The sequence below is a fragment of the Thermobia domestica genome, chromosome 1 (assembly GCF_964235325.1).
Source record: "Thermobia domestica chromosome 1, izTheDome1.hap1.1, whole genome shotgun sequence".
NCBI lineage: Eukaryota > Metazoa > Arthropoda > Insecta > Zygentoma > Lepismatidae > Thermobia > Thermobia domestica.
In genome coordinates, this window is record NC_137454.1 from 160,634,324 (window position 1) to 160,651,853 (window position 17,530).

Here is a 17,530-nt window from a genome sequence, read left to right on the forward strand (position 1 = left end):
ATACGGCTACAGACATTTTATCTACAATGTGTTGGTAGTGTTGAAAATAGGGATGGCCAATTCTGGAAACCAGAAAGTAAAATCGGAAAAATCCGGACTTTCTTTGAATTCCGTAAATCTTTCCGATATCCGGAAAGTGAAATTCCTATTCCGGAAAATTTTGGCCATCTCTAGTTGATACATAGTAAGGCGATATCCAAAGATTTTAACAAATCAGATACTATCAAGTTTGGATCATCTTTCCTTCATGCAAATATAAATCTTCTAAATTGTTTTATAAATTACCAATAAAGATGTGGTAATCCGATTCTGAGAAGCAATTATGTAGAGAGAAAAGGCATATTCAACAAGCGTTTAAAAAGATATCACTAATGGTTGACATACCGAAAGCCGGATTTGTGAACACAAATAACGATAAGTGAACACTTTAACCTATAGAAACTCTGAAATGTGAAGTCCAATATTTACAATATATTTCAACAGTAAACCATTTTAAGACGTTGTCACGTGAATAAATTTGACCAGCTTTTTGACCAAAATACCCCACTCTGCGGCGACAGCAGCTCATGATGCATGATGTCCTTCCAGTCCCACCAAACCACAGCATAACCTCCTTGAGTGTCAGTGTGGGATTTGCCACAAACTGTGGAGCGTCTCGTTTCAACCACGATTATTTTAGCACTTTGTTGTCGTAGGTTATTCACTTCTCAAGTTCGTTACATTTCAGTATATTCGCAGATGGAAAATCGATCGAGTAAATATATCTGACAAGTGAGTTAGATCATGTGGCACCCAATTGTCGAGCTTCATCTTGTAGCCAGTTTTCTTCAAATGGTTTATCACTGTTTGGTGAGGGCTGTTCAGATCATTGACGACGTCATGACTGCTTACATGCCGGTCTTACTTGACTTTTGCCAGAACATCATCCACTTTTGCCGTGATTGGTCGCATATTGAACATTGAATGATCCAGAACGAAAGCGACTGGATAATCTTTTTTGTGGCTGCTTTTGATTACGTATCTTGCCCATAAACAGCACAAACTTGTTTATGGGCCTGTGCAACATTTGCACCTTTATCGAAATAAAGTTGTTAAATGCAGCGCAGTTTTGCGGAAAGTGCACTCATTTTCAAGACGCCTGAAGACTTCCAACACTTTTTGCACATTTATTAGTTTCAACTGTCAGCTGTCGTACGACGTTAGGCCTGACTCGCTGCAACTCTATGCTCTGAGGCTTAGCTCACTAACGTCATCGCGTGGGTAACAAACTCAATACATTTAGCGGACGACCTGATATTATTATTATTCCAAGAATAGCAGCTACTATCGTTTATTTGAATTAAAAGCGGTGCTGTTTCCTTATGAGAGCCCACTCACTTCACCCAAACGTTATCGCAGTGAAAATTTTTCCATTTTTTTTTATTTTTCTATTTTCTATGTAGTACATATTTTCTGGTTAAAAACAGGGGAAATCGATTGGTTACAAAATATAGCGGCGGGATATGATGATCATGGAATCATTTCGAAATTTGACTTAAATTAACTACGTTTATTTTAAAAATCAAGCTATTTAAACCAACTCACTGTCAGCAAATAAGACGAAAGTCTTCTCGTTTGCACTCCCCATCGATAAAAATTTCAACACCAAGAAAGATGCGTGTGAATGAAATAAAATTTATACCAAAGAGTATTTACATGATTATACAGAAATGATGAGAACTTCAGAATTGTATACATGTCTAATCTTGATAAATCAGTATGGCGTGGACTCCAAGTGATACAATCAGAGTCCCTGTGTGCAGGCCCCTATTTAGGTAAGTGCTATTCTATGCTCGACCTCAGGGCGGCAGAATTTTGGATTTTCTTTTTTAACATTCACAGTAAAGTAGTATTTAAAACTAGCACCAGCAGAGTCCCGCGCAAGCGCGAGAAAATGTGTTAATATGGTTAATTCGCTCTAATTACAGTAGTTACTAATTAGCAACCTTATCTGATTATTTTTGAAGTCATCCTCTCGCATTCTCACCCCAAACTTGAACATAATGAAAACTGATACCGTTAAACTGAGCGACCTCGAAAACTATGAATTCAACACTAATATCTTGAGTTTCCGATTACTTTTCAAAAATCGTTCCCTCCCTGGGATGTAGAGTATGACTTTGAATTGGACGAAAACTGTCACTATTCATCTTCGCAAACCCAAAAACTATGAATTCGTGGTCGTTTTTGATTATTTTAAAAATGCCCCATATTATTCTTATGAGAACTTTGCACCCTCATATCACAGTTCAGGTGTGACCTAGGAACCTGGAACAGGTAATTTGGATCATCTCTCTGAGAACTTTAAAACATATTAAAATTTCATGTTTCTATCTATTATGCTTCTCGCGTTGAAAAGCGCTATAGACAGACAACTTATTGTATTACTAATGTAGACTATTAAACCATTACTGACGGTGAATAATGTAAATAATTATTTTTCTTATCAGTTATCACCAATAATTACTGGTGTCTCAGTGACATCCATGAATGGATGTCAGCCAATCCCAACTTGAAAATCAAGCCCAAGTTCGATTCCCGGTGGGGACACAAGTGGTTCGGATCTCAAGTTAAGCTGTAGGTCCAGTCCTTAGTACGTCATCATTCCAAGCAAAGCAATGGCAAATACCATGGTTTTACCTTGTCCAGGGACCTTCGGGTCAAACACCTACCTTCGGGCACAACACATCATAATCTTCATTCAGAGAATTAGGCCATTTAAAATTACGCTGTAACTTTTGTAACTCGTAATACCTAAACTGCTACTCAACAAGACCTGGTATAGTTGCAAAATCACGGCTTGTTTCCTTGTTTGAGACATAAGTTTGTGCGGGGAGGGGGGCGGAAAATTATTTAGAGCACAGGGGCACACAATATATAAATACGGGCCTGCGCTGTATTGAATCAAACAAGGGTTGGATGTGTTGGTGAGGAATGGACGCTGTCTGGTGGAAAACCATAATGAATAAGATATCGACCACCCATATCCTCTACATTCTCAATGGGCGACAGTGTAAGTCAGAGAAACGGTACTAACCTGTCATTCCTCCCAAGAATGAATGCACATTTTGGTATGCGTTTGAGTTTAACGTCCCGTTCAGCAGCGAGGCTATATGAGACGTGGATCTACTGATTAACGTGGAATCCGAACCACATGAGCTCCCGCCGGGAATCGAACCCGGGTCTCCCACGCCAAAGGGGCGTACACTAACCACAACAATGTAAGGATGCACGAGGGTCATACTTTGAATGACTCAAGATAAGAAACTTTCTATATTCACTCTCTTACTTTCTACAGCTAGTCTTGATCTCAAATTGTTCATTGCGTATACATCAATCATCTCGTCTTGACGAAAGAAAGCGACTAGTTCCGGAATTGCCCATTTTCAGCACCTAACAACTTCAGGGGTAGAGTGTTTCGAGCGATTGCTCACAAGCAACATATATAAATATCAATTAATTTGTCTTTACGAAAGAAAGCGATCGGTACCTGAGAATTGGTCACTGCCGATACACGGTATCTAATACAGTTTTGGGGATGGGGTATTTCAGGGGATTGCACACATGCAACATATATACCAAACAAGTTGACTTATTAAAAGAAACAGATCGGTAATGGAATTGGTCACTTCCGGTAACATGGTATTAGGTATACAAAATACCCCACCCTGGAAACTGTATTAGGTCACCGAAAATGACCAATTCTGGCACTCATCGTTTCTTACGTATTGATATTGTATGTGTGCAATCGCTGGAAATACTCCATCCCCGTAAACTATATTATCCCCGGCATTAATAATCATTTTTCAAATGTATTCACTCATTTTAACCATAGTACAGCTCTCGTAATGGCTTAACACCTGTGAACATAAAATACTAATTTCCTACAGTGTGCAGAAATCCTCTGGCAGTGAAAATTAATAGGGATAATTTTGGAACTGAGGAGGGGGGGGGGGGAATCAGGTAATATCACCATGTAAAAATTATTGAAGATATTTTATGTATTTTTCCACTATCCTCGTTTATGCGTATGCTCTCCGTCGCTGACGCTCCCTACGGACGCACCCCGTCGCTCCGCTCAGGCCCACTGCTGCGCTCCTGCCCTGACTTGGTTAGATAGCATTCGTACTTTTTAGTGGCCACCTAGCACAAATTGGTTCGTGGTTTATGCACTAACTCCTCATTTAGTGCATGTTCTGCAAAAAGAAACCGGAAAGTGCAATAAATATGTGAAAATTTGGTAGAACTGTCTGCTTGAGTAATGCCCCAAATATCCTATCACAACCTGACCTAAACCTAGCCTCACCTACGGAAACCATTAAGAAAATATAGAAAATATAGCAAGAAAGTATAAAATTTAAGCAAAATATTCTGGCCCCCCAGTTCCAAAAATATGCCAATTAATATCATAGACAGCCCTCTTTCATAAACACTGACTCATTTTAACCATGAAGTTATATTTTATGACAATGTATTGTAGAATCTGCACCCTTATATATTAATCTTGAAGTAATATTAGATATTTCGGTGCTAGTTTACTTTTGGAACACCACATTTTGGAAGAATTACAGATACAATTCAATACTTTGCATGAAAAGACATATATATATATAAGGAACAAATTTCTGCAGGCGACAGAATTAAATACAAAGTAAACAGCTGTATTTTAAGTTTACAAGTGCAGGGTTACTAGTGTCAAATCACTACAAGTGCTTTACGACATATAAAATAAGTGAGTGCATACGAAACATGACTGTATTACAGCGTTTCCCAACCTTTTTCAACTTGCGGCACACTACGGGTGTAACTTGAATTCTTGCGGCACACTCCACTCATATATATATATATAATTACTAGCAGCGTTCACCCCGCTTCGCTGCGGTCACCCCGGAACGCAATAAACTTTGTTACTTAGATAATTTTTACTTTTTCGCTTTCAATGCAGTAAATGTTAACATTATATCGCCTGTCATTTATGTTAACCCGCCGAGTGACACGGTCATGCGGGTTGCATATAAATACGTTTATTTTTACCTATGATGAACTAACAAAGGATTTGTACGTTATGGACACTTGAATGGTCAATTATCTCAAGACACTGGTAATTAAAAATTAAAGTGATATGATAAAAACCATCTAGGGTCCAAATCCTAATAACCCCCCAAAAATGAAAGAAATTGGTTCAGCCGTATCAGCGTGATGAGGGAACAAAGGATTTGTACGTTCTCTTTTATATATAAGATTATTATTTGCAAATATAAAATACCATGTTTTTTTTCTGTGATTACTGATCTTCTCACAGAGATGAAAGCTCGATCACTGGTTTTCCCCTATGATAATTCATTATGCTTATTTTTTTATTCTAATTTTAAAATAGAAAACAATTGCAATGAAATATAGGACTCAGATTTTAAAAAAATACACTTTCTTTTTCGAAAACTGTATCCAACTTTTCACTAAGAACGAAGATCACTAAATAACGAACGAACAAACAAATGTCTTGTATTTTAACTTTGTTGTTTTAACCAAAACCGGTGATATTATTGTAATCACACAGCTTGCGATGCGTCGAAGTCAAAACACAGCTGTTGAACATGTTGCTCTGTCATTCACGTGCGAATGAGTGTTCTCACTTGACGCGTAACGTACAAGTGCTTACATTTCTCAGTGTTAGTATAACTCTCAATTGAAGCGTAACATAGCAGCTAACCGTGGAAATGTGTACGAGCCGAAATACTGTCTGCTACACAGCAATAGATGTAGAATAATATTTACAATTACGGTAATTTTTTTCATGGTAGAAATTCATAGTAATGTGAAATACAAAAATATACCTTTTTTTCCTATGTCTTGCAATTTAATTGCTATGGAATTAATAATTTTGTTTCGATTTCCTTGCGGCACACCAGCGGTCCATTCGCGGCACGCCAATGTGCCGCGGCACACCGGTTGGGAAACGCTGCTGTATTAGATACTATTTTCCAGCAGTGGTGTAATTGTGCAATGTACACAAATTATATTTTATGTTTACAAGTGGATTACTACTAGTATGAAACCATGACAAGTGCTATTGAAAGTCTTATCATTGTCAAAGTCCACTTGCTTTCTCTATCCTCGCTTAAGGTATACCAACAATCGCTGACGCGCCTGCTCCTTTGCCCCGCCTAACTTGGTTAGATTGCATTCGTACTGTTTAGTGACCATCTAGCACAAGTTGGTTTGTTGCTTGCACTAGTTTTCTGACACATATCTAGACGCCAACATTTATATGAAAATCTTAAAATTATAATTGTTCAACAATCACTTCTCATGCCCCTCTTGAATTTTGATTTTTCAGTTTAGTGTCCCTTTCAGCAGCGAGGCTATATGAGACGTGGGCCTACAACTTAACGTGGAATCCGAACCCGAACCATATGAGCTCCCACCGGGAGTCGAATCCGGGGATCATACCAAAGGCGCGCACTCACCGTGTAGCCACGAGTTAGCTCCCTTTAAAGTTTATCTATGCCAAGTGAGATATTTTCATTACGCCCAGAGCAAATCAATTATAAGACAATAGGAAGGAAATCAGCGAACGAACTATAATTTTTCTGAAATTATTTCGAGTGGTGTGTCAAAAGTAAATCTGCACGGATATTTCTCCCGTAAATTTTACATGCTTTTTTGGGGGGAGAGGTCATGACTTTGTTTACGTAAGAAATTAATCCTTTAATTTAGTGGTCTTACCTGCATGATATAGTTAGTTCAATTTCACTTGTTGGTTGTGAGGCTGTTCCAGGAGTGAATGGTATATTCATGATTTACTCTTGTGAAGATATCACACTAAACAATTATATATATTCGGCTTACGTGAATGTCATTCAAGAAACGCAATACAGAATAATAAATAAATGTTCACAGAAACTTATCACAACTTAACAAACTTTTCTAATCTTTTAATTCCGTGTAAATTGTTTCTAAATTATTTTCCCCGATTCTTTATAGCTACGTCAGACCGTAAATTCAAATTACGTCATACGTACACCAGGGCTGTCAACTCAAGAGTTGGCAATTATTGTGCGCGATGATCAAAATTATTGTATTATGTAGAGTATTATGGTACACTTGAAATATATATTGTGATATAAACTAATTATCATCCTTCTCTTCTGTTTATTTGTCAGTTGAAAACTTACTTATCGATCTTAGTAACTTTCTGTTTGAATAGGATGAACGTTGTGCCATACGTATCAATATAATAATATATGAACGAAGTAAATTAGATGATTTATTCTTATATGATGTAAGAGACCAGCGTTTCTCAACCGCTGTGCCGCGACACATTGATGTGTAGCGAATACCGTCAATTGTGTTGCAAGATTTTTAATGTCTTCTAAAGATCTTCCACAAAGAAATTATCTCCAGAAAAAAAATTAAAAAAATAATCGCCAATCAACTTACATTCAGGGGTAAAAGTGCGGGGAACGCGGGAGGAAGCCGTACCCCCACCTCCAAGAAATAAGTACGGCATCCCCCCAGTTCCTAAAAATGTTACAATGGGCAAGAATAAGCAGGGAGACGGCGGGACGTCACGCCGATACCTACCGTCGTCCTACTTTTTCAGATCCACTTTTACCCCTACTTACAATATATTCTGATTGTAATATTTCTTTCTCCTTTATGTTAATATTTCTATTCAAAAGTCTTACGTCATTTGCTTGTGAGATTTGTTTTTCATAGTCGTTCCATATATATATATATATATATATATATATATATATATATATATATATATATATATATATATATATATATATATATATATATATATATATATATATATATTTAATGTATTGTATGTATTTTTATGTTTTTGCTGTTATGCGTCTAAGAAAAATCACATGCAAGGGTGTTGCGAAAGTTTGAAACGTACTTTGGTGTGCCCCAAAGGAAAAAAGTTGAGAAACGCTGGACTAGACCAAGGTTACTAGAGAACAGGTTGCCTCGAAACACTTCGGTTTTCGTTCGGAGGGAGTCGATGAAGATCGTAATACGTCACCCGTAGACCAAACGCTTTGAAGACAACTTGAAAACTCTATGATGATCCTACAGTTTTAAATGCATTAAATGGAATTAGAATGATTATTTTAGACAATAATAATGGCGTACTGAAAATTAACAAAAACACAAATACTGTTGAAAATGAAGAATTTATTTTAAGCAAATTTATTTACAAATGTGGTGTTGTATGCATTGATGAAATGCTGAAGACAATGACCGGAGACAAAGATGTTCTTAAGTCAAGTGTGCTACATTGAGACACAATCAGCAATGGAAGAAAATGGACTGGCGTATGTAGCAGGTTGGCTTGCAATAATAATAATAATAATAATAATAATAATAATAATAATAATAATAATAATAATAATAATAATAATAATAATAAAGAAAATGCAAAAATACACCCTCATTTAAGTAATCAGTACAATAAGAATGTTCCTCTTCATCACTCTTCACCATCATCGATTCAAAGCAATGGTGTAGCCACGGGGGACATTGGGGCCAGACCCCCAAATGATTTCCTGGACCACTGAAATAACCAGCTTTTAAAACACCATCGTCAGATTACCTCGCTTCAGTCATTTAAAAATAACAAAGTACATATAATTAACAATCGGTAATTTATTTACCGATCGAAAAATAGTATGGTATCTCTTCCGTGTAAGGAATGACCAAATGCAGAGCTTGCTGCCACATTTGTTACAATCGATTGAGCTAGTGCTCCTCTGCGGATCATGTCCAATATGAACCATGAAAATATTTTATATATGCCTATTTTAAAATAATTGTCAATCTATGCTAATGCGAGAATTTGTATGATGTTTTTAGTCAAGAATAATAAATAAATATTTTTGTCAGAAAATCTTAAAGAAATTAAGTGAAATTTCAAAGAAAAACACTCTTATGTAGATAGGTTCTGTGTAAAGGGGATTAAATTGTAGTGGGTTATGCACAAAGGCATAACATTTGGTCCGGAGCTGTAGTTCTTGGTTAAGCATAATAAAAACTATTTGGTACATAATATTTATGGAGAAAAAGCAAAAAAACAAAGCTAAAAAAAAAAGTGTTTTTAGTTTTCCGGACGGAAACGACAAATCTCCGGTTTTTTCAGGCCTCAAAATCACTAACTGTAAGACTTTTAAGGGAACTTTGTAAATTGTAGCTGTCTTCCCTATCCAAAAAATGACGGGCTCCTCCTAGATAAACCTGCAGGCTACACCCCTGATTCAAAGCTTGTCTCATGACCAGGGCCCGGATTTTGTTGACTTAAAATTTTCTAAAAAGTGACCTATAAAATGACACTAAAATTCCTGTAAAATGACTCTAAAATTCACAAAAGTTGACCTTAAAACTTGCAGTTTTTTAAACGTTTATTTAGTTAAAACATTGACATTTTTGGAATATCTATTGGAATTTTATTACCATTTCTCACTCATTTTCAAAAGTTTTGTTTTAGTTACTCGCAGTCCATTGATCATTTGTGTCTTTGATTTAAAAAAGCAATAATATTAAAACTAAATTTTGACCAATTTAGTAAATAGCTAAGCACTTCATATTTGAATTACAGATATATAGGTCTATAACCAATTAAGCAACATATAAACATTTTATAAGCTGTGATACAACAAACTAACTCAGGAACTTTGTAATCGTCAGAAAATTTAGCTCATACCTTATTCAGCATTGCAGTAGATAACTGTAAATATTGTTACGATTTTATTGAATTAGCAGCCTTAATTATATACGGAGCAGCATCTGTTACAAAAACAACATGGCCATGTTGGACACCCTCAGACCAAAGTAGGCATATCGATTTATCGAAAAGTCTACATATTGTAAAATGGTTGACAGATTCGAACACTTCACCAGTTAGCAAAAATATTTTGCTAGGTTCGTCGGCTTTCATTGCCCCAACAATAATATTGACTATATAGCGTTCCTTCATATCACTAGTCGGTCTATAGAAACAAAAATTATCTGAGTCCAAAGTTCCTCTCTTATTTTTCTTATTGTGTCCTCGTTACACTTTGGCATGTATTTTTTCCTAAGATTCGCTTCGTCTGGAATGGAACGACCTGTATGACGTTCCAGGAAATCCCGCAATTTCACATTGTTGAGTTTCCAAAGAGGAATATTTGAAGACACAAAAACTTCACACTACTCTTTTGAAAACTGAGGATTTGCCTTTACTATTCGAAGCACTCTCTACAAGTAACAACTGCGAACACTTGGTTTTATGTTTGTTTTCAACTGCGCGTAAATGTTTTTCGCTTCTGATATGCTTTTGTACAGTGTATCTTTTCTCTGCTGCCACTTTTACTTCACATGCCTTGCAAAACAATATTATACCGTCAGTACTAAAAACATCCTCACCAAATTCAGAAACAATCTGTCTTAAATGAGAAGCTGTAGATGGTTTAGGCCTCGGCATTCTACATACTGAAACCATCAATTCACTCTCGAGTTGAAACTAGGAAGCACACTTCAAGAATAAAAGTTCGCAAGTGTAGATTGTATACACCAGAATAATAGATGAAAACCCTGTTTAAAACCTTTGAACGTCTTCTAATCTATTTTTAGTTATTCACGTAGTCATATCCATTGTGGTAAACAACCAGAACCATCTGCTTTGGCCACTTACGAACCCCCAGCCCTCGTCAACCAGCTACAGCCTAGTGTTCACTAACTTGTTAGGAATGCAGTTTTTCCACCCCAATAATCAGGAAGCAGGAAAAAAGATAATTTAACTTCGTCTTTTTAAATCCGTAAAAAGTTTTCATTTTAAGATTTCCTTATGTAGAAGAAAAAGAATAAAAAGACCATAAGTGACCTAAAAGTTACCTTAAAATATTAAAAATTGACCTGAAACTTCAAAACGGCAAAAAGTGACCAAAAGTTGACACTAAAAAAATATATTTTTAGAACCAAGAGTTGATGGATAATGTTTTTATTTGAACTTGCCTTGTCCTATGCGTAACAGAAAAAAGTTGACTTGTCAACAAGATCCGGGCCCTGCTCATGACCATCTCACACAGCCCACCGAAGAGTGCTGTGTGCTTATAGATTCTTATATGTTCTGAAGAATGCTTATAAATTTTGTTCTCGATCATTATTCTATGTAGTAAATTACAGACAGTTAAATTTGATTCTGCATGCAAGCAAAAAAAAAAAAAAAAAAAAAAAAATTTACTATTAACGTTAATTCAGTGTAGGACTTCTCACGCGAAGACCCTCTTCCTTATTCTTAAGTGGAAAAAAAAGCAAATTTTTTGCGCGCTTCACGGGTCTATAAGTGACGTCAGTCCGGGACAGCCTATGACCGTGCAGCATGGTTAAGAGGCAGGGGCGGATCCAGGACCGACTTCTGGGGGGGGGCGGTGGGTTATCATACTGCTACTTTTAAGGGCTCCAAACTTTATAATGGGTTTTATTTATATATATAAAATAAGACAGTTTCCTCTTCTGGGGGGGGGACGATCGCCCCTGTTAAGAGGCAACCTGTTCTCTAGTAACCTTGGGACTAGACTACATTGTGGAGCAAATCATAACAACTAAAATAGTTTCTGATAGAACCAGATATATAATTATAAATTACCTTATTCGAGATTCAAATGCAAGGAAGATTTCTTAAAAATTACTTTTGCTTTCTGTGTGTGTGTGTTGTTTTTGATGTGTGTGTGTGTGTTGGTGTGTTTTACATAGTCTTGTAAGGAAGAAGAACAAGATTCATTACATTTACCAACATATTAGTTTAATCATGCTGTAGGGGGCGCGGTGGCTCAGTGGTAGAGCGTTCACCTCTGGTGCTTGGGGTCCCGGGTTCGATCCCAGCCCCCGCCAAGTGAACTTTGTGGTGGGCAAACACCGTGCTCGTGGGTTTTCTCGGGGTACTCCCGTTTCCTCCCACTTTCTTCATTCCACCATTTCATTCATCTCTCATCATCACCGTCTCCTTTAGCCTAACCGGCATAACCGTGGGACGTAAAAGTTAAAGATTTCATTTCATTTTTTTTAATCATGCTGTATCATGCGGAAGGTAAAGAGAAAACGTTAAAATACACACAGATTTTTTTTATGGCATCATTCAAACGTTAACTTAGTATGAAAAGAAAAACTTATACTTTATTTGTGAAGAATTTCAGCGCGTCATCTTCTTGTTTCATGCACAAAATAATATAGTAGTTTTTGATATAATTACCTTCTCTGTCATAAAATAATTGTTTTATTTATTCATTTACTAGCATCAATTACCCGCTTCGCTGGGTTAAAATAACAAAAAAATAGTAATACGTTCCGTTAATCAGTCACTTTTTACTATTACTAAAGCGGTCTCTTATATCAATCAGTCATATATATATATATCCCACCCCAAGCTGCGAGGATGAATTTAAATTTAAATTGCTTCGGAAGTGTCACTGTTCATCTCAGCGAACCTGAAAACTATAGATTCGGCACTAATATCGATCATTTTTGATCATTTTTTAAATATCTTTCCCCCTCTCCCTCGCCTAAGTTTATGTCAGTGATATGACATAAATAATCACAGGTACGAACCTTATCTATGTTGAAAATTTGATCCAGATCGGTTGCGTGGTTCAAGATTTATTTATTTTTATATAGGTGTATCTTTCCCTCCTCTCCTCCTGTACTAAGTTCTAATGTCAAAGTGTTATGATCAACGGCGCCGACTTTCCAAAATTTATGTGGGTGCATACCAGTGACGGGACGTTATATTATTTCAGGGAAGTTTCGATATTTTCGATTGATTTCCTTTAAGTTAAAATCTTTTATGAACACTGTCATAAAGGACTGTCCTCGATTCTATGCACAATATAGTTCTTTTTTTTTTTTTTTTTTTTTTAATCATGAGGACTGCTTTTCACTAGGGCAGAGACAAGCAAGGAAAGTGGGAAGTGTGTAGCTTGATTGCCTTTGCTCAGACACATTCGAAACAATTATCTTTTAGAGGTCAGAAATTTTAATTTCCATCTCAATGTTTTACTTGCTTATTATTTTTAATGGCAAGTGAGAAATATATATATATATTTTTTAATCAAACTAAAATTCTTGTGGGTGCGCTACGATTATTTGTGTGGGTGCTGGAGCCCCAGAGCACCGACGTTGTTGGCGCGCATGGTTATGATAATAATAAAAAAAAAATTAAAAAAAACATCCCAGGTCCGAACTTCACCTACGTTGAAAATTTGATAGAGATCAATCGAATGGTTCAAGAGTGATGAAGTCACAAAGACAATCACTTTCATTTTTATTTATTTTATTTTTTTACATATATCTCCACCCTCCCCCTCCCCTTCGTTGCACCGTCAAAGTAAAATAACAAAAATTGTTCCAGGCCCGAATCTTATCTGTTAAAAATTTCATCGAGATCGGTTGGGTGGATCAAGTGTTATTAAGTTTTATATATCTTCCCCTCTCTTAAGGTTCTACCATCAAAGGGAAATTACATATATAAAAAAAATCCAGTCCCGAACCTTGTCTATTGAAAATTTGATTGAGATCGGTTGGGTGGTTCAAAAGTTATTAAGTCATAAACCTAGTCACTTTTATTTTTATTTATATTGATTTATTATATCTCCCCCCCTCCTTCTCCATACGTTACTTCGTCAAAGTGGAATGATAAAAAACATCCCAAGCTTGAACCACATCTATGTTAAAAATTTGATCAAGATTGGTCGTTTGGTTCAAGAGTTATTAATGTTTTATTTTTTTATAACCAGTCTCTCCCCTTCCCCTTATTAGTTTTACCGTCAAAGTGAAATGAAAAAATTCTCCCAGGCCCGAATCTCATATATGTTGAAAATTTGATTTAAGATTCGTCGGGTGGTTCAAGAGATTAACAGTCACAAACATTGTCAGTTTCAATTTTAAATATAATTATCAAGATTTCGCATACAACAACTGAAGGATCATTTTACGCTGAAACACTATCAACAACTAAAGAAGGGAAATTTGGAAGAAAGTTGGCCAAAACATATATTTAAGGATGTCGAAAAACCCGTCAGGGTGGCCATTTCTAGATTTAAGCTTAGGGCCTTCCGATTGCGAAGCGGCCTCGCTTACCGTTTATCTACGTATATATATGCAATTTCTTAAAGGGATCTTTGTGGCTATCTTTGTTACTGTCCTTGGTGTTTAAAACCTCAGTCTGATTTCCGATAAGGTTTTGTATGGTTCGGGTAATTGAATCCATGTCTTTATTGTTGCCCATGTTGAAATGAGGCGAGACAGAATTTTTCGTGACGAAATACGCAGTGCCGGATTTACGTATAAGTTAAACAAGTTATAGCTTAGGCCTCCACTTGCTTGGGGGCCCAAAAATTTAAAGAAAAAAACTTATTGTAAGGTAATGTCCAAATAACAAGAAAAAGCAAATAAGATAAAACACACATACAACAACGGTGTTTTGTATTGTTATGTACTAGACTTTTATCAAAGCAAGTAATAGGGCTTTATTTCTCAGCCCCACTTGTAATGAGGACCCTGTTATCTACCCTCGCTTATAATGGAGTCCCATTTCCTAGCCCTGCTTGTAATGGGCACTTGTTTCCATTTAGATATCCATTAGGTCCATAAATTAGCATATAGCATATGTTCAAACCTAAAAGACGGTGACATTTTGTCGCTGAAAAAGAAAGCTTGACGTATTGAAGGACCCCTTTCAATAGCTTAGGGCCCCATCAAACCTAAATCCGACACTGGAAATACAAGATGAACAGGAGTCTTCCAATAGAAACATAAGGCGGTTTTCAAGATGAGATAGTTCGTTCGGTACATCATTTCGAGTCGAGACAGCCCCAAATCTATCACAGTGGCAACATTACATATTTTTGTGCTGAAAGGAATGTTAAACTCCAATAAAACAAACACATACTATACTTTGAAAACACGAATATTATGTAGGTAAAAGTAAGATTAACATGCACAAAATTGAATGGATCTACCCGGGTATATACATTGCAAAAATTTAGAGATGCAAGGGCTCGGAAAAAAACCGGCTTTTTTGGAAAAAAACACGGTTTTTTCTGCTTTGCTGTTTTGCTTCGGAAATTTTGGGCTTTTTTCAAAATACTGCTTTAAATTGATAAAACAGACTTTGTATCGCTTCTCTATAACACAAAAAATCATTTAATTAGTGGTTGATGCTGATAATAATATAAAACATCGAAAATAAACTATGAATTTCGAAAAAATATTTCAAACAATTTTTCTTCAACATATTTACATTATGAATTCCACAAAATTAACCAATGTATATAATAAGAATTTTTTAACCTCCTATATACAAAAGTAAGCAGAGTTGGCAAGAACCGTGGTTGTTTTTGAAAATGCCAAAAACCCGTTTTTTGGGGGATGTTTAAACCAGGCTTTTTTGGTTTAAACCAGGCATTTTTGACTTAGATTTTTTGCTTTATGTATTTATATTACATATTCACAGAAATAGCCTAAGTTTGTTTCGCCTTGATGTTATTATGCAACAGCGGGGTTATGCCGGAAGAACTCCCATAAGCTTAAAGAAGTGCGGTCAGTAAATTTCTTAAGTTGAGAATCTCCCGCCCTAGCCATTGGGAAAATCCCGCCATTACTTGAAATGTAAGACAATAACGGGAAAATCCTGTTATTGCTTTGCATGTAAAATTTAAAGGTCAACGTACCATAATCAGTACGCTAAAACTGAGGTATTAAATTACAAATTTAGTACCGGTACGTAGATATCATTGAAAGTCCAATCCAAGCTAATGTTGGAAGCTACGTAGGCAATCGATAAATTTTGCCAATTTCTATCAATATATTTAAGCAATATTGGCTTTTTTTATAAAACAACACGCATTTAGGCATGTAGAAATATACAATTTGGTTTGTTTCGTATATTTAGGCTTAACATCCTTACGAAATACCGAGGTTATCAAGGAGAAGACTTTCGCTTAAACTGACATCCGAACCGCTACTTGGGTTACGCATGAAAGAAGGATTGTGGTTCGACCGAGAATTGAACATGGGACACCTTGATTAAAAGGTGAAAGGGAAATAAAACTATTGCAGGTAGTTTGATATCTGGAAACGTTACCATGAAGTTCACATGATTCGCATTTTTCATTCTTTTTATTTTTGTGGTTTAAACCAGTTATTAAAAAAAAAAGTCGGTGTAAATCAGCCAACCCTAAAAGTAAACACTTCTTTTTAAAAAATACACAAATAACTAGCAAAATAGTATGTAGTATTTTTACTTCAAAATATTCCATACCCTCTTTTTGAAACAAAATAAAATTAAAATAAAACATAAGAGAAATACTTAGATTTATATGATACACTTAAAGGCTGCACATCTAGAGCTTTTGGTTCTGTATATTCTTGAAATTCTACAGTTAAGTTTTATGGAACCACCATTACAGTTTACCCAATCCTCAAGTTTTCTGAATTTTTAACAAGAGGGATTCAACATATCATTACGGAACTCCCCGCCCCCCCCAAAAAAAGACTACAGAATATATTTAAGTTAAGCTAAATACAACTGCACAACAAACATTTGCGCTTCTATCGGGAAGTCCGGGATTCAACCAGCATTCGACCATTCTGACAAAGCTTTTCTTCATTCCATCTGTGAATGTAGAAATAGTGCGTGTACTGTGAGTTGGGCGACTTCCTTTTTTATTGTTTTTAAATCGTTATTATTACTAATTACCAGCAGTGACGGTTTTGCGAAGGTTAGGGGGGCGGTCTTTCGGACTGAAGCCCGTTCCCCAAAGTTACGGAATGTCTGCAACAAACGAAATATCTATTATTTATGCCTTTACTCATAAACTTTAAGCTCCCGTCAAATAAATATTACGAATGTTTAAAAAAACTAAACATTAGTAATTAACCCTTCCAAAAATACTTTTCTTAATCCGCCACTGATTCTCAGTATAAAATGATTTTTAAAGTTGTATCCGGAAGATTATTGCTAAACATATAAACGAAACGAAATATTAGTTATGCCTGTACTCATAAACTTCAAGCACTTCCCAAATAAAATTAGGACTTTTTAGGAAACGAAACAATCAGAAAAACCCTCCTAAAGTACTTTTCTAAATCCGCTACTGATTATTTGTATAAATTGGTATTCAAGGTTGTGTCCGGAAAATTATTGCTAAATCACTTCACAGCTACAGTATAACAGAAATGTGGAAGTACGGTTTGACGGATATATTGAAAAACGTACGCTTTGACGGATAAATAGAAAAATGGGCAAGTTTAACTTTTGCGCTAGAAGTTAGAGTACTAAAAGCTCTTAGAAATGAAACACGGATGACAAACTAGAGAAGAAAAAAGATGTCGATAACTCAAAAGTTAAAATAAAGTTAAATAGCCTCTAAAATTACCCTCAAATACTACATTCTTCCTGTTAGCTTTAATTCGTAAAACATGTGCTCCATCCATCTTGATGGTGAAT

General features: G+C 35.9%; 1 protein-coding gene across 1 annotated transcript in view; it reads right to left on the bottom strand.

Moving 5' to 3' along the window:
• The window catches only part of LOC145690380 (copine-8-like), a 36,177-nt gene extending 29,101 nt beyond the window's left edge, over positions 1-7,076 (bottom strand). The window contains exon 1 of the mRNA XM_081765214.1: positions 6,766-7,076. Within this exon, the coding sequence (XP_081621340.1) occupies positions 6,766-6,836 (71 nt within the window). The 5' untranslated portion in view covers positions 6,837-7,076. The remainder of the gene's footprint in view (positions 1-6,765) is intronic.
• Between the last annotated feature and the right edge of the window lie 10,454 nt (positions 7,077-17,530).